Genomic DNA, 19,746 nt, shown 5'->3' with positions numbered 1-19,746 from the left:
GGCTGGTTTTGGGAGGGCAGACCTGCCCTGACTCCACATCTGACCCCAACCTGCCACCGGGCTCTTATTCAAGTAGCAAAAGGGGCTCTGAAGATGGGGTGGAACCGGGGGAGCTCCCTCTGCAGAGGCTGAGGGGTTGTTTGGGGCTGGAGGGAAGCTCCCCCCTGCCCCAGGTGAGGCACTGGACCTGGTCCTTGGGGCAGCCCTTGGCAGAGCCTCTCCCATGGCCCAGACAGAGACCACGGGCTCCTCCCGGCACCTCAGGGGTCCCAGGGCTGTGAGTGAGTGGGGGACTGGCCTGAGCTCCATCACTCCTTCTGCCCAGCTCTGCCCAGCACCAGCACTGGGCAGAGCCAGGGAGCCCCAAACAACAGCTGAGCTGGGGTGGGCTCAGGGCACGTCCCACAGACCCCCTTACACCCCAGGCCAGGGCACGCTTCTGTCTGGGGCTCCTCTTCACACAGCCAGGCAGAAAGGGAGCTCTGAGAGCAGGGTCAGGACCAGGACCAGGACCAGGACCAGGACCAGGGTTCAGGGTCAGGACCAGGACCAGGGTCAGGTCAGGACCAGGACCAGGACCAGGACCAGGACCAGGGTTCAGGGTCAGGACCAGGACCAGGACCAGGGTCAGGTCAGGACCAGGACCAGGACCAGGACCAGGACCAGGTCAGGACCAGGACCAGGGTCAGGTCAGGACCAGGACCAGGACCAGGACCAGGACCAGGACCAGGTCAGGACCAGAACCAGGGTCAGGTCAGGACCAGGACCAGGACCAGGTCAGGACCAGGACCAGGGTCAGGTCAGGACCAGGACCAGGACCAGGTCAGGACCAGGACCAGGGTCAGGTCAGGACCAGGACCAGGACCAGGACCAGGACCAGGGTTCAGGGTCAGGACCAGGACCAGGACCAGGGTCAGGTCAGGACCAGGACCAGGACCAGGACCAGGACCAGGTCAGGACCAGGACCAGGGTCAGGTCAGGACCAGGACCAGGACCAGGACCAGGACCAGGACTAGGACCAGGACCAGGACCAGGACCAGGACCAGGGTCAGAGTTGGGGTCAAGGTGAGGGGTCTCACCCCCATGCCCAGGACTGGAGCCCGTTCTCTGCAGTTTATGGGATGTTTATGGGCTCTCCTGTCACAGACTGGGGGGATGAGTTTGCACAGGCTCAGGGTGCTGAGTCACGGTGCCGGCCCCAGCCTGGCCGTGCTCAGGGGTGATAACTGGGGTGGCACAAACAGGAGCCTTGTGGGCAGTGATAAGGCAGCCCCTGGCCCCAGGGCAGTGTCCCCTTTCTGCTGAGTCAGACTCTGACACAGCAGAAAACATTTCTGCTGAGCCAGAGGGGGGAAACAGCCAGCTTTTTAAATTTATTATTTATTTTTCTTAGCAGAACCAGGAGGGCAGCTCTGGAGTCCCCAGCGCGGGCTGCTGACTCCTGTGTCAGTGAGGGGCTCAGGACCCTCCTCTGTCTGTGGGGCAGAGCCTGTGGCAGGCTCAGGAGCTCTACGTTCCCAAAGGGATGGTGGGACACGTCCTGAGATCCAGCCCCTCTGCTCCGTCCCCCTTCTGCTGCCCTGCTGCAAGTCTGGGGGCAGGCTGTGTGGAAGGTGCCAGCTGCTGTTGAAAACTTTCCTGTTACCCTAAGAGAGGGAATTTCACACCTTGTCCTCCTTCTCCCCTGCTCCCCCTGTGCTGGCCACAGGCAGGGCTCCCCTGGGGAAACTGAGGCACAAAGCAGAGTGGCTGCTCTCCGGAAATGACAGAGAATGCCCATGGCAGGGGCAGATCCCCTTCAGGACAGGGGCATGTTTGCTGTCCCATGTCCTGCTCCTAGCCAGGGACACAGCAAGATAAAGCCTTCCTCAGAATGAATGGAATTCCTTAAAATGTTTAGAATTCTTTCCTTAGAATCTTAGCATCATGGCATCCCAAAGTGGTTTGGGTTGGAAGGGACCTTAAAGCCCACCCATTTCTACCCCCCTGCCATGGCAGGGACACCTTCCACTGTGCCAGGCTGCCCCAAGCCCTGTCCAGCCTGGCCTTAGCCAGGCTTTTACCCATGCTCTGACTGGACAGTGCTGCCCAGCCAGTTTGGGGGTGGGGGTGCAGTGTCCCCTTGACCAGCCCAGCCCCAGGTCAGGGAGGTGGGTGCTGAGCCAGGTGTGCTCCAGCCAAGCTCCTCCTGTGCTCCCAGCCCAGCTTCTTCCTCTGGGACTGGGGAGCTTTTGGGTCCATGTGGTTTAGGGTGATCCACAGCACAAAGTGACTGTGTTGGGGAGCACGAAGCTGTCCAGACTGAGCTCCATGGATTCAAAGGCACAAAATTCACCCAGGATCTCCCGTGACCCCAGGAACTTGTTATTTCACAAGTCCCTTCCAAACAGGCCCTGAGTGGGGGTCTGGAGGCACCAGCACTGCCTCGGGAAAGGCCTTTTCCTTTCTGCTTGGAATGTGGCAGCTTCCCGGGGCAACGTCTGCTGGTTCATGCTCAGGGGACCACAAACCTTTGGGGGATGCAAAAGGACCAAAAGACCCTCGGGATGAGGCTAAAGGACCAACCAATTTTTTTGTTGACACAAACAGCAGCAAATCCACTTTTTCAGGCAAGGAAACTGAGGCATGGATTAAAGCAGGGAGGGAAGAGCTGCAGGAGTGACTGGAGCAGACCCGGTTTGTTCTCCCAGGACCCCCCACCTGCCCTGAGACCCTGCTGCTCCCATCAGTGATGGGTTTCCAGCAGAGGTGTTGGGGTTTGGCTGCTCCAAGCCCATCCCTAGTCTTGGCTGTGGGTTTTCCACCAGGCCGGCTTTGGTGCAGAGCTCTGCTGATTCGGGATTTCTCCACCCTCAGAGGTAAAACCTGGGTGGGGTCCTGCTGTTGAGAGACAGAGGGAGCAGAGCAGAGCCGGGGGGTGAGCTGCCCCTACCCTACAAGGCTCAGTTTACCCCACTCAGTTCCAGAGGTGTCCCAGACACGAGGCTGGAGCCATGGGGCAGCTGCTCCCCAGGGTTTGCAGCTTCCAGGTGTGGGAAGCACCTGCACCCCTGTCCCCGAAAACCCCTGCCCCAAATCTCCTTGTTGTGCACTGTCCCAGCCCCAGTGTCCCGGGGAGCCTCCTCGCTGCCCGGTTTGTCCAGCCCTGCTAGGCAGGCAGGAAAGAACTCTGTGATTTGAGGTGCACCCGCCGGCCCCAGCGCTGCTCTGCCTGGCCCAGCAGTGCCCCAGCCCTGCCCCGGCTGCGGGGGGGAGCTGGGGAGCTGCTGGTGGCACAAAAGGTGCTGAGATGAGGCACATCCCCAGCCCCCCTGCAGCAGCCAGCAAGGGCTGTGCAAAGCTGGGACCCAGGAGGACAGGGATGGGGCACAGCAGAGGTTTGGGGTGCTCAGGGATGACCTCTGGCAGCTCCCGTCTCTCGGGATGGACACTGAGCTGGCGTTGTGCTGCTTTCACTGGCCACATCAGGTGCTGCTGCCTGAAGGTGACTTTCTCCTCCTCCTTCCACTCTATGTGCTGTGGGGATGGTTACTGGAGAGCTTCTCGAGGAGTGGAGAGCCTTCTCTCACGTCACAGCCAGCAGCTCTGTGCAGCTCTGGCTCAGCCCGTGGAGCAGCTGATGGCTAGGAGGGGCGCAGAGCCTGGAAAGCCCCAGTTCTGGAGCTGGGCAGTGGGCAGTGGGGCCCAGGGTCTGGGCATGGCTCTGGACAGGCTCCTGGTCTGCTCTGGGGCTTCAGAGTGCCCACAGTGAATGGAACCAAGCGGGCGAGGGTCGTGTCCTGCCCTGACCCTCCCTGAGGAGGAGCAGGGCTGGGTGCTGCTGGCCATGCCCACGCGAGCGCTGCTGCTGTGGCAGCTCTGGGGACAGGCACAGCTCTCGGGGATGTCCTTTGGCCACCAGGCCCCAGGCAGTCCAAGCTGGGCCCCGGCCACCCGGGCTTGGTCCCGTGTGTGTGAGGGGCTGGATGGGGGTCACCAGCAGGAGAGGGCTCTGGGCCTGGCAGGGTCCCCCTGCACATCTCGGTGGGGTCCCCAACAGGAGCTGACACAGGAGCAGCTCCCGGGTTTGCCGAGGGACCTTTACGGACCCGTGGCTTTGGGCTCAGCCAGAAACCAGAAACCAGGTGGTTTCTCTTTAAAATTACACAAGTTCTGTCCTCCCTGCTTTGTCTGTGCTTCACCTGGAGCGTTGTGCCTGGCTCAGGCTGCACCGCCAGCCTGCTGGAAACAACGGCCATTCCACAATTAGCAGGCACTAATTAGGCTGCTGGAGCTTCCAGGGGATGCTGCAGCTCAGCCTCCTCAGCTGGCCCATTTAGACTTGGGATCACAGAATAGCAGACAGGTTTGGGCTGGAAGGGACCTTAAAGGCCATCTCATCCCAAGCCCCTGCACTGCCAGTGCCATGTCCCCAAGTGCCACTTCTCAATCTTTGCCCGGAGATCCTGGCAGAGCCCTGTCCACAGGTGAGACCCCCTGTCCTAGCCCTCAGAGCTGTCCTCAGACCCCGGCCCCTGGGAAGGAGCTTTGGGACACACCATGGGTGGCAGAGGCTTCCCCAGGCTCAAAACGGAGCGAGACAAACCCACAGGAGAGCCCCTGGGTTCCCAACCAGCCCCTGGGTTCCCAACCAGCCCCTGGGTCTGGCACTGTGGGTTTTCCTGGTACCCAAACCCCTCCGCAGGGATCTGCGCGTGGCCAGGCTGGGACGGGAGCGCCTGGAGCGACATCTCCCGTGCTGGTGCTCCGGAGACTCGGCTGAGCCCCTCTGCCTCGGCGTGAGCCCTCCCAGTGCAACTGGGATCCTGGAGGGTAACTGGGAGCCCAGAGGGTAACTGGGAGCCTGGAGAGTAACTGGGAGCCTGGAGAGTAACTGGGAGCCCCGAGGGTAACTGGGAGCCCCGAGGGTAACTGGGAGCCCCGAGGGTAACTGGGAGCCCCGAGGGTAACTGGGGAGCCCCGAGGGTAACTGGGAGCCCCGAGGGTAACTGGGGAGCCCCGAGGGTAACTGGGAGCCCCGAAGGTAACTGGGAGCCCCGAAGGTAACCGGGGAGCCCGGGGACACCCGCACGGCCAGAGCCGGGTGCCGTCCTGCCCCTGAGAGGGAAGGTGCGGGGCCGGGATCCCGCAAATCCCCCTTCTCTTCCGGGACTGCCCCAGCGCGGGCGAGCGGCGGAGCGCGGCTCGATGCTTCCCTCTGCCGGGGCTGCGGCCGGAGCGGGGCGGCCCGGGGTGCGGAGCGGGGTGTGGGATGGGGTGTGGGGTGCGGGTCAGGGTGTGGGGTGCGGAGCGGGGTGTGGGATGGGGTGTGGGGTGCGGGTCAGGGTGTGGGGTGCGGAGCGGGGTGTGGGGTGCGGGTCAGGGTGTGGGATGGAGGTCAGGGTGTGGGGTGCGGGTCAGGGTGTGGGGTGCGGAGCGGGGTGTGGGGTGCGGGTCAGGGTGTGGGATGGAGGTCAGGGTGTGGGGTGCGGGTCAGGGTGTGGGATGCGGATGTGGGATGTGGAATGTAGGATATGGGATGAGGGATGTGGCTGCAGGATGCGGGATGTGGGATATGGGATGTGGGCACGGGATGCGGGACATGGGATATGGGATGCGGGATGTGGGATGTAGGATGTGGGATGTAGGATGTGGGATATGGGATGTGGGATGTAGCTGTGGGATATGGGATGTGGGATATGGGATGTGGGATGCGGGATGTGGGATGTAGGATGTGGGATGTAGGATGTGGGATATGGGATGTGGGATGTAGATGTGGGATATGGGATGTGGGATATGGGATGTGGGATGCGGGATGTGGGATGCGGGATGTGGATGCAGGGTGAGGGAGGCAGATGTAGAGGCAGGAGATGGGATGAGATGCAGAATCCAGAGGTAGGAGGCAGATGCAGGATGCAAGGGGCAGGTGGGGGATGTGGAAAATGCAAATGCAGGAGATGAGTGTGGATGCAGGGTGAGGGAGGTGAGATGCAGATGTGGATGTGGATGCAGGATGAGGGAGGTGAGATGCAGGTGTGGATGGGGATGCAGGATGAGGGAGGTGAGATGCAGGTGTGGATGTGGATGAGGGATGCTCCAGTCCCTGCTGCCCCATCACCCTGTGGCCTCAGCCTGCACTGGGGGCCCCCCAGGTAACCACGGATAAGAACCATCTCCACAGAGTCACACAGGCTGCCCCATGCCAGATGCACCCAGAGGCTCTTGGTGCCATGTCATGACCTTCACAGAAAGGTTTTTTCTTCCATTCTTCTTCTTTTTGTCACATTCCTCCTTTTCCTGGAGTAGGGAGACAGCCCAGAAGTGGAGTCCCTGTGAGAGGCTGCTCTCCTGCACGGCCTCTGCAGAGAAACTTCACCTGAAAGCTTCTGCAGAGGAACCTCAGAGACAGGACCCACGTGTCCTGGGGAGGTCTGGGGGATAGAACTGTCACCACCTCCCTGCCCCAGGGATCACGGAATCATTCAAGTGGCAATAGACCTCCAAGATGGAGAGAAACTATTTACAAGAGCCTGGAGGGACAGGAGCCAGGGAATGGCTCCCAGTGCCAGAGGGCAGGGCTGGATGGGAGATTGGGAATTGGGAATTGTTCCCTGGCAGGGTGGGCAGGGGCTGGGATGGAATTGCCAGAGCAGCTGGGGCTGCCCCTGGATCCCTGGCAGTGCCCAAGGCCAGCTTGGACACTGGGGCTGGAGCAGCCTGGCACAGTGGGAGGTGCCCCTGCCATGGCAGGGATGGAAGGAGGTGATCCTTAATTGTCCCTTGCCACCTAAACCACTTCCTGATTCCATGATTCTCTGGTATGCCTTTTCGTCTGGGAGCCCCATCTGTGGCAAACCCACCCCGTGGTGGGTCTCACAGCTCACAGTCTGTCTGGGGGGATGCATCAGGCAGGAATCCCCCCTCGAGGGGGGACCTCCCTCCCTTGTCAGCCCCTCTGCAGACCCGCAGAGCTGGTCCTTAAAGCTGCCTATCTCTGGGATCTGCATTTGCTTTTCTGGTTAATCTTTAACTCCCCTTTGTGCCCACAAGAATAACTGTTCTCACTGATAACCCCTGCCCGATCCCTGTGATCCCTGTGGCTCTGCTTCCTAATTAACTGATGGAAATTGCTGATATCCCTGGCACAATAGCGTGGATATCCAGTACTCTGCTATAGAACTTTATACTTTACTGAGTATTTATTCATTCTTTTTTTAGCAAAGAAAGCAGGCACAGCCTCATTCTCCATTAGACGTTTTTGTGGGAGGGAAATCAATAGAGGAAATTATGTTTGCTTCAAATATTTATGCTGTGACATCACTCAGGGTACGGGCATTTCTCCAAATTAACCACATGAAGTGTGCAAAGCACAAAGCCACATCTGACCATAAAAATGGCACACACAGAGTCATGGAATCATGGAATGGTTTGGACTGGAAGGGACCTTAAAGACCACAGGATCAGAGAATCGTAGAATAGAATCATTGGGGCTGGAAAAGCCCTCCAAGACCATAAAGTCCAACCTGTGACCACTCCCCACCTTGTCCCCAGCCCAGAGCTCTGAGTGCCACCTCCAGGGGACACCTGCAGGGATGGGCACTGCAAAGCTCCCTGGGCAGCCCCTGCCAAGGCCTGAGCAGCCTTTCCATGGGGAAATTCCTGCTGCTGGCCAAGCTGAGCCTGCCCTGGCCCAGCCTGAGGCTCGGAGCATCGTGAGAATTCACAACTCTCAGGTGGAATTTCATCACCCAAGTCTGTGCCGTAATTCCAGTTGGCACCAGGTGATGAGTTTGCCCTTCAATTTTTAACATAATTTCTGCTGTCTTTCTGAGCTGTGTGACCCCACCAGCCCTGTGAGGCTCCAGCACAGACCCCCAGCTCCAGCCCAGCTCATGCCATGACTTTGGGGTCCCATTTGGCTTCCTGCAGCTTTCCGGTGGTCCAGGACTGACCTGATTTTTGCTGTGTACACAGCTGGAGTCACCACGGTGGGACCAGCAGCAGGTGTTGGCCATGAGAATGTCAGCAGTGGGAGAAGAATTTTTCACAGATTTGTGAATCTTGGACAGGCTGATCACTGCAATACTGGGGGTCAGCACAGCACAGGTGTGGGAGGTGCAGGTGTCCAAGGCCCTGGTCTCAGTGGTGGAGAAAGTGTACATGCAATACATCCTGTCAAAGCTAAAGCAGGGGGATTGGAAATAAAACCCCCACAGCCCGTGCAGCACCTGCAGCCCACCACTGTCTGCTGGACTGGGACACCCAGCCCCAGTCCTGGACATGGGCTGACCAGTGTGGAGCTGCTGGGATCCAGTCCTGCCCAGCCTGAGAGCCCCAGCTCCCCCAGAGGTCAGCACCAGCCACCTTCCTGCAAGGTCTCCTGGTGACCTTGGGCTCGCTGGCACCCACCAGGACCCCAGGCCCTTTTCCAGTTCTCCTTTCTGGCCAGATAGTCCTCATCTGGAATAAAAGCACCGATTGTAATGAAATTTAACCCAAAATCCGTGGGACAGGTTTGCTCAGGCCCAAAGCAACAGCACAGTCTGTCCCCAGGCACTGGTTTATTCCTGCTAATTTTGGTTAATGATAACAAGGAGCTGTTGTGGCTCAGCTGGGTGTTTGAATTCTGTGGGATTGACTTTCCGAGCACCCTCCCATCTGGAGCTCAGGACCCGTGTCCGTGGCAGGGAGGTGATCAGTGCCCAGCTGTCCCAGGCTGCAGTCCCACCCTCAGCCCCCTCTGACAGCCTTGAGGCCACTGCAGCCTCCCACGGGGAACTACCATCAGCAAAATCCTCAGGGAAACATCCTCCCCCTGCCAGCTGGGCGTCCCTCTGGCACAGAGACCAAAGAGATTTGTTTCTTCTCTGGAACTTTATTTTCTCCTAGTGGAAGGTGTCCCTGCCTGTGGCAGGGGTGAAACTGGATGGGTTTTAAGGTCCCTCCCAGCCCAAACCCTTCTGTTAGAATCATGAAATAAAAGTCTCTCTAAGCCCCTCAGGGGGAGAAAGGAATGCAGGGATTGAACTGGAACCTTTAGAGAAACTGAAGTATATTAAGCCACACAGACATGAAGCAGGAGTGTAAGTTTTAGTTTTAAGTAAGTAGAAATATATCTTAAGAGACTGGGTTAGCAGTAAAAGGCCCCAAAGCCTAGTTTAAAGTTCAGTAGTGATACCTTTCACAAAATTAACTTCGTTCCAGACAACATGAAAACATAGCAGACCACTGCTTGCATTTCTAGATAGAACAGATAGAACATTTGTGTGAGCAGACAGAACTATATGTGTAGGTTTGGGTAAGAACAAACACTGCTTTTGCACATTAGAATTAAGCTCGGATAGGTGTAAGAAGAATGTTTTAGAATAGTGTTCATAGCTGATTAGATGATTTATGAGTAAAATTCCCCTGTATTAGGGGGCAAAAGAGGTGGCAGTAGCTGCTGCTAGCTGCTGCTGCTTCTGCTGCCTCTGCTCAGAACACCAACACCCTGTGCCAGAAAGCTTTTGGCTTTTTTTAGCCTGGACTGTAATACTCTGAACTCTTCGCCTTCAAGGTTGATGTATTCATGCAATAAACAACTTTACAACAACCAACCACTGCTCCTGTCTCTTTGAAGACTCAAGACCCACTCACAACTTGACACCCTTCTGTCTTTCCCCGATTCTGTGCGCAGCCTGGCTGAGAGCTGTGACACAGCTCCTGAAGCCGTAGCCCAGAGCGTGGCCACTGCTGGCCAGGGGCTTTGGACTGCGTTTGCAGGGTCTCAGGGAACTGAGCCCTGCCAGCTTCGCTGTCTGAGGACTTGTCCTGTGGTTTGTTCTCACCAGCTTTCCTTCAGACCATGGCAGTGGCCCTGCTGCTCCTCACTGCGTGCTGCCAACATGCCTTTGAGGGGGTGCAGAGAACAGCAAAACTGTGCTGGGGGGAGAGATTCAAGGCTCCCACACACTGAGGTAGTGCAGAGAATGCACACCAGGATGGCAGAGCCTCCAGGGGAGGGGACCAGGCTGTGGTACAGAGGGGCACAAGGCAGTGAGGGATGGGCACGGGCTGCTGCTGGAGACCTCATGGCTACAAACAGCTCTGGAATGCTCAGTTAAGGAAATACAAGCTCAGAGAGGGACACAAATGGTTTGGAGGTGACAAAGAGAGCAAAGAACGAGCATCTGGTGTGGAAAAATGCAGCATATTTAGGTAAGGGGGTGTACAGGGATACAGGCAGGACAACAGGGAGATGGTGCAGTGCTCTGCATCATCCCATGCACAAGTTCCCCCTACAAGGACAAGGTCTAGACATTCACATGTGACAACCTGAAAGGTTTTTTGGAGAGATGGGGGGATCTACACACCCAGAACACGGTGTCTGTCCAGGGAAAGGTCACAGGAAATGTAATTCAGGGCTGAACCACAGGTAAATGGACAAGCCCCGTCCCTGGAAGTGTTCCAGGCCAGCCTGGACAGGGCTGGGAGCAAGCTGGGACAGTGGAAGCTGTGCATGCCCATGCAGGGGCTGGAACTGGATGAGCTTTACTGTCCCTCCCAACCAAACACTCCTTTGATTCTATGATTTCTGCTTCTCAACAAATTTTGTCTGGGTAAACATCAAGTCATCCAAGTGTCTGGTGACACCAAATGGCTCCAGGACCAGCTGTAAAAATCTGCAGAAGTCCCTGGTGCAGAAGCCTGGGCAGGAAGGAGTAAAAGCATTGCTGTGCCTCAAGTTCCTGATGCCCACAGGAGCAAGAAAGTTAAAGCAGGATTAGAGCAGGATGTGCCTGGGAAGGGGCAGTGCCCTTGTGGGGCAGCCCCGTTTTGGGGCCAACTTCCCTGTTCTGGTCCGTGGTGACCAAACAACACAAAGAACAGCTCCAGGGCAGCCCTGGGGCCAGGAGTGGGCATCAGCTGCTGGCTGAGAGTTGATCCAGTGGAGAGGGATTTACCAAGAGACCCCCAAAGCCCCTGGAACCATTTCCAGAAAGGCCCAGAAGAACAGACTGCGTGTGCTCACATGAAGAGCAGGCAGCCCGATGCCAGGGTGGGGAAACTTTCCTACAAAAAGTGCCCCCAAAGCCGGGCAGTGCCCCAGGACCACCCTGCTTGGATCAGTGCTGCAGCCAGGACTGGTGATCTCCTTTCCTATCCAATCTCTCTTTCACACTTTCCTGCCTCCCTCTTTCATTTTACTCTTTTATTTCTCTCACTGTTACAACGTAGGGGCAAAACATGTGTCGATTTCCACGCTGAGTGTGGAGCTGGCCAATAAAACCTGGTTTTTGAGCTTGGTTTTTGGGACCCTTTTGCCATTCCTCTGTGACCATGGGCACCTATGACTCTTGGGTGGTCCCTTCTACACAAGAGTGGGACGTGACACCTGGTATGACTGAGTCACCGAACAACAAAACAACAGATTTCAAAGAAAAAGCAGCTGAGAGGAACACACAGTGATGCACTGGGGAGAACACGTCAGATGGAAGATGACAGGCTGGTGGCTGACAATTATCTCTCAGGAACAAGCTGTCACTGCTCTGACAATGTTACAACACAGTTCAGTGATCAGCAGTTCCAAAAACAAACCAGATATCAGAAATTCCCTGGCAAGGAGCAGGAAACGTGGCCAGGACAGTGCAGGGCATCTGAAACTGCCACAGTCCTGAGCCTCGAGGGGCAAAACTCTTCTGGTGGAGGCAGCAGAGGTGGCAAAGGGTCCGAGGTGGGTGGGGGAGATCTGCTCAGTGACATCTCCAGCGTGAGGGGGTAGAAGCACAGAGTTGTTTTCTACCTGCCAGGAGGGGACAGCCGGGGGGTCGGGCTCTGCTCCAGGGAACAGGGACAGGAGGAGAGGGAACGGCCTCAGGCTGGGCCAGGGCAGGCTCAGCTTGGCCAGCAGCAGGAATTTCCCCATGGAAAGGCTGCTCAGGCCTTGGCAGGGGCTGCCCAGGGAGCTTTGCAGTGCCCATCCCTGCAGGTGTCCCCTGGAGGTGGCACTCAGAGCTCTGGGCTGGGGACAAGGTGGGGAGGTCTCTTCCAACCTCAGGATTCTGTGATCACCAGAGCAGGGTCACCCACAGCCTAAAGTGCTCACACATGAAGTTTAGAAGGATTGCTCCTCAGGCAAGTGATTCATCACTGAAACAGCAGCGATGTGAGTGAAGAAAAGAGCAAATCAGCCCCCAGACCTGCTCCAAGAGGAAGACTCTGCCCCCCTGCTGAGGCAAGGGCTTTCCACGGGCTCTGGTGAAGCTTCCAGCTCCAGTGGATGTGCTCAGGTGTTACAAGGAGGTGCATTGCTCCCCCTCAGCACCTGCATTTCTGCTTTGTGGTGGGAGTTGTTCTTTTCCTTCGGAGGCAGCAGCCTGCGTGTCATTTGCTGCCTTTTGCATTTAGTCCATGATTTGTTCCATACCCAGAGCCCTGGGTCAGTCCGTCCTGGGCTCCCCTGCCTCGTGCCATGGGCAGATCCCAGTGCCTGGTGCGGGGTGAGGGGAGGAAATGGGGTTTGTGGTGAAGCCCAGGGCTGAGCAGACGCCTGCTTTGGGAAGGAAACACTGGGTTTCTCCCAGGCAGGAGCTGCTGCTTGCGGAAGACTGGAACAGCCGGCTGTCACCCAAACATTGTCCCCTGTGCTGACAAACACTGGCACCAGCCACAGCCCCTCAAAGAGCGGGGAAAGTTCCTCCCCAGTGGCAGCACCTGTGCCAGCAGCTCTGCTGTTGCAGCTGCCCCGGGAAGCTGCTGAGCTGAGCGCTTGTGAGTGGTGTGGAGAGGCGAGAGGCCTTTTGGGCTGGTAAGGCTGACACTGATTTGGGAGCATAAATGCAGTTGTAATGCTGGTTAGCTGCTTCCTGGCTCTCACGTTTCTGTGTGCCTCCTCAGGCCTGTAGCTGCTTTTTCTGGGGTGTTTTGTGCTATTTTAATGATGTAAATACTTTGTCTTGCTTCTGTGTTTTACAAAATTCTTCTTAAAATGCATCTGCTTCAGACCCTTGTGCCATGTCAACAAGGAATGGGAAGGAATTTTCTTGGTTAAGTCTTGATGTTGGTTGATTGGTGTGGAGTTGGTTTTTGGGCTTTTTTTTTAAAAATTGACTATAAAATTGGTCCCAGCCTCTATGCAGGCAGAGGAGGCCAAGGATGTGTGAAATGTCTTTTATTGCTCAAATCAGACCAGGCTGGAGCACCCTGGGATGGTGGGAGGTGACCCTGCCCATGGCAGGCTGGAATGAGATGGGCTTTAAGATTCCTTCCAGCCCAAACCCTCCCGTGATTCTTTGGTGATTCAGCTCTCTGCTGGAGACCTCGGGAGAGGGTTCCCAAGTCTCAGATGCAGATAAAGAAAATGTTTTCCTGAATTAGCAGAGTCCTGCAGCTCCTGGCCCACACAGGGTGCTGTGTTTGGTGCGTTCCCTGCTCCTGTGAACACTCAGGAGAGTCATCCCTGAGCTCCCCACGTCTGAAGGGGTGTGGAAGGTTTGGGGGCTGGGAGCTTCTCTCTGAAGCAGTGGGGTGGCAAAAGGGCCCCAAAGTGAGTGGGTCTCACTCCTCGCTCAGGGCTGATGGAGTGATCAGCCCCAGCTCTCCCGGGGCTGTTTGTCCCGCTCTGGGGCTGTCCCGATGAGAACGGTGCCTGACCTTGCAGCCAGCCTCGGGGGGGCTGCGCTGTGTCCTTGGTGCCACCAGCTGCTGCCAGCTCCTCAGGAGTGCCACAGCACCTCCCTCGCTGCTGCCCGTGCCAAACCCTCTCCTGGGCTGTCCCCTCTCTGCCCAGCCCTGTCCCCTCTCCTGGGCTGTCCCCTCTGTGCCCAGCTCTGTCCCCTCTCTCAGAGCCCGGTCCCCTCTCTCGCAGCGCTGTCCCCTCTCTCACATCCCTGTCCCTTCTCTCAGAGCCCTGTCCCCTCTCTCACATCCCTGTCCCCTCTCTCGCAGCGCTGTCCCCTCTCTCACATCCCTGTCCCCTCTCGCCCAGCGCTGCCCCCTCTCACATCCCTGTCCCCTCTCTCACATCCCTGTCCCCTCTCTCACATCCCTGTCCCCTCTCTCGCAGCGCTGTCCCCTCTCGCCCAGCGCTGCCCCCTCTCACATCCCTGTCCCCTCTCTCACATCCCTGTCCCCTCTCTCACATCCCTGTCCCCTCTCTCGCAGCGCTGTCCCCTCTCTCGCAGCGCTGTCCCCTCTCGCCCAGCGCTGCCCCCTCTCTCACATCCCTGTCCCCTCTCTCACATCCCTGTCCCCTCTCGCCCAGCGCTGTCCCCTCTCTCGCAGCCCGTTCCCGGGATGGCAGCGGCGCTGGCCGTGCCTCTGGCGGTGGCTCTGGTGCTGCTGGCTGCCGAGGCGGTGAAGGAGCCGCTGCTGAACGTCTGCATGGACGCCAAACACCACAAGAGCGAGCCGGGCCCCGAGGGGAGGCTGTTCGAGCAGGTAGGAGCTGGGCTGGGCTGGGCTGGCACTGCCCGGGCCCCGCGCCCGCCTCCCGCACCCCGCGGGCTCTGCGGGCTCGGCCAGCGCTCGCCCGAGGGCTGAAGCCTGCGCTGGCTGTGAGACCCGTCCGTCTGACCCTTCTTGCAGCAGGTGGCCGAGCAGGGACAGTGGCGGGGACTTTGCCAGCTCAGCGCCACCCTCTCTAACCCCCGTGAAGCTCGGGTAGCCCAGAGCACAGCAGGGAAAGGACGGGGAGGAAGGGGAGGAAGGGGAGGAAGGAGAGGAAGGGGAGGAAGGGGAGGAAGGGGAGGAAGGGGAGGAAGGGGAGGAAGGGGAGGAAGGAGAGGAAGGGGAGGAAGGGGAGGAAGGGGAGGAAGAGGAGGAAGGAGAGGAAGAGGAGGAAGGGCTCTCCCCTGCTCCCTCGCAGGGTGGGACAGTCTCCTTGCTGTGCCCCAGCCCCTCGGCAGAGGAAGGAGGGTTTGTTTCTGTCCCTTGGGCTGGCACAATTCCTGCGGAGCTGATCTCCTGCCCCTCCAGCTCCGCCTTGCTGCAGTGCCCAGCTCCTGAAGCCAAAGTGACCGAGAGTTTGCTGGGGAAGACAAGATGCTGTGGTTGCTGCGGGCTCCTTGCAGTGGCTGTGCCCCGCTGGAGCTGCTGCCCGTCCCTGTGTTGCAGTGCTCCCCCTGGAAGGACAACGCCTGCTGCACAGCCAACACCACTCTGGAAGCCCACAAGGACCAGTCCTACCTCTACAACTTCAACTGGAACCACTGTGGGGTGATGCCACCCAAATGCAAGCGCCACTTCATCCAGGACATGTGCTTGTACGAGTGCTCCCCCAACCTGGGGCCCTGGATTGAGCAGGTAGGAGCAGATCAAGGAATCGTGGAACTCTTTGGGTTGGAAGGGACATTAAAACTCGTCCTGTTCCACTCCTGCCATGGCAGGGACACCTCCCACTGTGCCAGGCTGCTCCAGCCCCAGTGTCCAGCCTGGCCTTGGGCACTGCCAGGGATCCAGGGGCAGCCCCAGCTGCTCTGGGCACCCTGTGCCAGGGCCTGCCCACCCTGCCAGGGAAGGATTTCTCTTCAATATCCTAGGGTGTCTCAGCTTTTCCCACAGGCTAGAAAGATTCCAAGGGCTTTTCTGGCCTCTGACTGATGGAAGAATTCCTTGTGTCAAGGAATCCACATCTCTGCTGGGGCTGAGACTCCTCTGGGATCAGCTGTGGCTCCCCGTGAGGGGCTGGGGGATCTGGGATGTGGCAGATCTCGCCCTTGACCCCCAAGGGCCCTCCCCAGCATGACTCGGGTGACAGCAGGCTGTGTCCTGGGTCCTGTGTCCTGCAGGCTGACAGCAGCTGGCGTCGGGAGAGGATCCTCCACGTGCCCCTCTGCAGGGAGGACTGCGAGGAGTGGTGGCAGGACTGCAAGGACGCCCTCACCTGCAAGGAGAACTGGCACAAGGGCTGGAACTGGGCTACAGGTGGGTGGGCTCTGGGAGCCTTTCCTCACCCCCCAGGCAGGTCCCTGGCAGTGTCACTGCTGCCAGGACACCTCTGTCCTCTCCAGGCTCAGGTGCGGCCGTGGGCAGGTGACCTCGCAGGGGAAGGACAGGAGGGGAGGGCTGTGCCCTCCCCGGGTTTTGTGCCACGCTGCTCTGCCCCCAGGAACCTCTGCCGGATCGGGCCGTGTCTCACAAACGGGACAGACCCTGACTGGCTGCAGACTGAGGATTTGTTATCTGGCTGTACCAAACAAGCAAAAAGCAAGAGACTTAGGAACAGCCACATCCATGCAAACACAGATCAGAGACAGCATGGCAGCCCATGCAAAGCATTTTTCTACATATTCTCTGAACCAACAGCGTAAAAGAAAAGGTGTAAAGTCATTGTACTCTAACCAATAAGAAAAGGACCCCAGTGGGTTTAACATTAACAAAAGGACTTCTATGAACCTCAAACAATACACAATAATTCATTCTTTAAGATAGAAACTTTTTCTATCTTTGCAAAGCATATATCTAGGACTTTTCACATCTTGAGCTATCAATAAGTTCTTGTTCTTTCCTGTTCCTTATGATAAATATAAATGTATTCACTTGGTTCTTAACTTCCTAGCTTCCCATGAGAAGGTTTAGAAATTTCCCAGCCTTTCTCAGCTTTAATGTCTACTTCCTGGGGCTTTTTTGCACTTTCTAAAGTCTTTTACCTTTTCCTATTCCTCCAGGAACCAACCGCTGTCCCTGGGGCTCCATGTGCAGACCCTTCAGCCAGCTCTTCCCCCGCCCCAAGGACCTGTGTGAGAAGATCTGGTCCAGCTCCTTCCAATACAGCCGCGAGCCCCGGGGCAGCGGGCGCTGCATCCAGATGTGGTTCGACCCTGCCCAGGGCAACCCCAACGTGGCTGTGGCCAAGTTCTACGCCTGGAGAAAGAGATCCTCCCCGGCTCCCGGGAGCGGCCGGGCCGCGCGGGCGCTGCCCTGCTCCGAGCTGCTCCTGCTGCCCCTGGCCCTCGTGCTGCTCCCCGGGGGCTCGGGGCTCCCTGCGACCCCTCTGTGAGGGGCACGGCCTGGGCTGCTCCAGCTGCCCTGCAAGAGGAACCGAACAAGTAACTCTCTCTCTGTGTCTGTCTGTCTGTCTGTCTGTCCCAGCAGCAGAAGCTGTGCTGCTGACCTTGGCACCCCCTCTTGGCTGCTGACCAGAGCAGGGATTTTCTTGCCTCTGGGGGAAGAGCAGTGCAAGCTCTGCTCTGATGTGGGAGCTCCTGCACATCAGTTCCCCCCCACGGCCGTGTGCTGGCCTGGCTGAGCCCTGGTGTCTGGGCTGCTGTGACTCCCTGAAGGGTGGCTTTGACAATAAAGTCTGGCTCTGGATCAGCCTTGTTGTACTGATGTGAAATACGCCTGAGGTGTCTGGGGGTGGCGGTGAGTGTGGGGTCTGTAAATGTAGGAATTGGCCTGGGGGGAGGAAAGATCATAAAATGATAAATGGTTTGGATTGGAAGAGATGTCAAATCTCATTTCTTTCCACTCCCCTGCCACGGCAGGGACACCTCCCACTGTGCCAGGCTGCTCCAGCCCCAGTGTCCAACCTGGCCTTGGGCACTGCCAGGGATCCAGGGGCAGCCCCAGCTGCTCTGGCAATTCCATCCCAGCCCCTGCCCACCCTGCCAGGGAACAATTCCCAATTCCCAATCTCCCATCCAGCCCTGCCCTCTGGCACTGGGAGCCATTCCCTGGCTCCTGTCCCTCCATCCCTTGTCCCCAGTCCCTCTGCAGCTCTCCTGGAGCCCCTTCAGGCCCTGCCAGGGGCTCTGAGCTCTCCCTGGAGCTTCTCCTCTCCAGGTGAGCACCCCCAGCTCTCCCAGCCTGGCTCCAGCCCCGTGGCTCCTCTGGGCTCTCTCCAGCAGCTCCAGGTCCTGGCTGTGCTGGCCCCAGGGTTGGGGCAGAGCAGCAGAAGTGTCCCTGCTGTGCCCCTGGCAGGGGCTGCAGCCCAGGTGAGCTGGCTCAGCCCTGCCCACACCTGCCTTGGGCTAAAGGTGAAGGTTCCCAGACCTGCAGGACCTGGGCAGAGACTTGCTGCTCTTCTTGTTTGGGGTTTTATTTCCTCTGAGGCAGAAACTTCAGCAGAACTTCAGCAACGTCCTGCAGGGAGACACGGGGAGGAGAAGAGCTGGGTGCCCTGCCTGGGGAGAGAGGGACCCTGCTGCTTTTGGGGTGGGACAAAGCAGGAACCAGCCTGGCTCCACACCCTGACTGAGGCGAAGGCGTGGCAGGGCAGGGGAAGCTCCTGAGAAAGGAACCCCCAGGTGATCCCACTGATCCCTTCCCTAAAGCTGCTGGGCTGGCACAGCCCAGAGACACCTGGCTGCCACTCCAGGGGCTTTAGCCTATAAAAGCCCAGCCCCAGCTTTTTTGTCTGGGCATCTTCTAACACCCCCTTTGCCTGAGTGCCTCCTAGGGCTGCCCCTCGAGGTCACGTCTCGAGGCTGGGCCAAGGAGATTTGCCCAGGGGCCTTGGTCTGGGTGAGTGACATCAACCTCTGCTCAGCAATGGGGCTTGCTGGCTTCAACACAACTGCTTCAATCTTGTTTCAAATATCATACTGGTAGTTGCAGCTACCTGTGCTGTGCAGTAAATAATGCTGATTAATCTCTTGGTCTAATCACAATCATAATGAATCATTTATTTATGGAAATGTGTTTGGGTTCCCATCCTCAGTCCCGGAGGTAAAGGTTCAATCACAGCTGTGCAATGCTTTAGACAGCAGCCATTGACCAGGTCTGGGGCTGGGCTTGGACCCAGCCTCACCCAGAGTCCCCTCTGCGAGGAGTTCAGGAGGCCACGGAGTCCAGCTGGGGTGGGGTGGTGGTTTGGGGGTCTGTGGGGAGTGTTGGGGGTCCTTTCTGCTCCTCAGGACTCAGTGGGAGGATCTCATGGCAAGCTTTGTCTCCCACTGTGCCCATGGGGCAAGGCCAGGGCTGTCTGGGCCAGGCCAAGTCCAGGCTACAGAGCTTTGTAGTACTTCAAATATTTTCAGGAGTTTTTAGATCAGAGCAGCTGTTTCCAGAAGCTTTTCTGGCGCATTTTTATTTTAAAACGTTCCTAATGATGTAGCCTCTGCCACAGCAGATCACTAATTCCGTGCCTTTACATGAAACAGAGAAGCACTTTCCCTCTCTAACTTAAATATGATGCATTTAATCTAATTGCTCTAAATATACTCTCTTGTCTCCAAAATCCAAAGGTGGGGCCCACAGCTGACCAGGGCTTAGAAATGTTTTCTGGCCCCTGTGTGGGGGGTGAGGTTTGCCCTGCCTGCCCCAGGGAGGGACAGGGAAGAGGGAGCACTGGGAGCAAAAGCTCCCAAAACCAGCTCAGAAGGCAGAGCTGCTCGGGTGGAGGGGGGTCTGCTCTGGGCAGCCCCTGCTGCCTGTGGACCTGCTGTGTGTGAGGGTTCTGCTCAGCTCTGCTGCTGGGCCTGGCAGATCTGCAGGTCCTTGTCTCTCAGAATTTGTTGGGGTCCTGCAGAGGAGCAGGGGGATCTGCTCCTGTCCCAAACCCACAGGGGCACCCTGTCTTTAAGGAGATCTGACCTCTGCCTTCCACCCACTGGTGTTTTTTTCCTGTGAAGTGGCTTTGGGGCGAGCTCCAAGGGGTGCTGCAGCCAGCTCCTCCTGAGGCACCCCCAGCTCCCCTCCAAGGGCTGAGTGCTCTCAGCAGTTCCTGGCTTCCCCCAGAAAAGTGGCTTTGTGCAGCTTGGCCAGGAAAGTGTGCCAGGCTGAGGAAGGTGGAGCGGGAAGCAGGGCTCAGGGAGGAGCTGGGGGCTGCTCCGGGGGAGGTGACCA

General features: G+C 57.9%; 1 protein-coding gene across 2 annotated transcripts; it reads left to right on the top strand.

Moving 5' to 3' along the window:
- Positions 1-11,370: 11,370 nt before the first annotated feature.
- Positions 11,371-17,274, top strand: LOC128783482 (folate receptor gamma-like). 2 transcript variants are annotated; one of them, XM_053934224.1, is made up of 5 exons: positions 11,371-11,692; positions 14,242-14,397; positions 15,073-15,261; positions 15,747-15,882; positions 16,626-17,274. In XM_053934224.1, exons 1-5 carry the CDS (start codon positions 11,450-11,452, stop codon positions 16,955-16,957), a joined length of 1,056 nt encoding a protein of 351 aa, XP_053790199.1. In that variant the 5' UTR covers positions 11,371-11,449; the 3' UTR covers positions 16,958-17,274. The 2 variants fall into 2 exon arrangements, with proteins under 2 accessions (XP_053790199.1, XP_053790200.1); XM_053934225.1 differs by lacking the exon at positions 11,371-11,692 and adding an exon at positions 12,429-12,766.
- The last annotated feature ends 2,472 nt before the right edge of the window (positions 17,275-19,746 follow it).

This window comes from Vidua chalybeata, chromosome 2, assembly GCF_026979565.1.
Source record: "Vidua chalybeata isolate OUT-0048 chromosome 2, bVidCha1 merged haplotype, whole genome shotgun sequence".
Taxonomy (NCBI): domain Eukaryota; kingdom Metazoa; phylum Chordata; class Aves; order Passeriformes; family Viduidae; genus Vidua; species Vidua chalybeata.
The sequence above is the reverse complement of the archived record's forward strand: the minus strand, read 5'-3'. Positions and strand labels throughout refer to the sequence as shown.

Excerpts from the sequence above, each read along its gene's own strand:
- LOC128783482 (XM_053934224.1), top strand. The coding sequence starts at position 11,450 with ATGGAAGATGACAGGCTGGTGGCTGACAATTATCTCTCAGGAACAAGC. Across the intron at positions 11,693-14,241 it reads GAGGTGGCAAAGGGTCCGAG|CCCGTTCCCGGGATGGCAGC; the intron begins GTGGGTGGGGGA and ends CCTCTCTCGCAG. Across the intron at positions 15,262-15,746 it reads TGGGGCCCTGGATTGAGCAG|GCTGACAGCAGCTGGCGTCG; the intron begins GTAGGAGCAGAT and ends TGTGTCCTGCAG.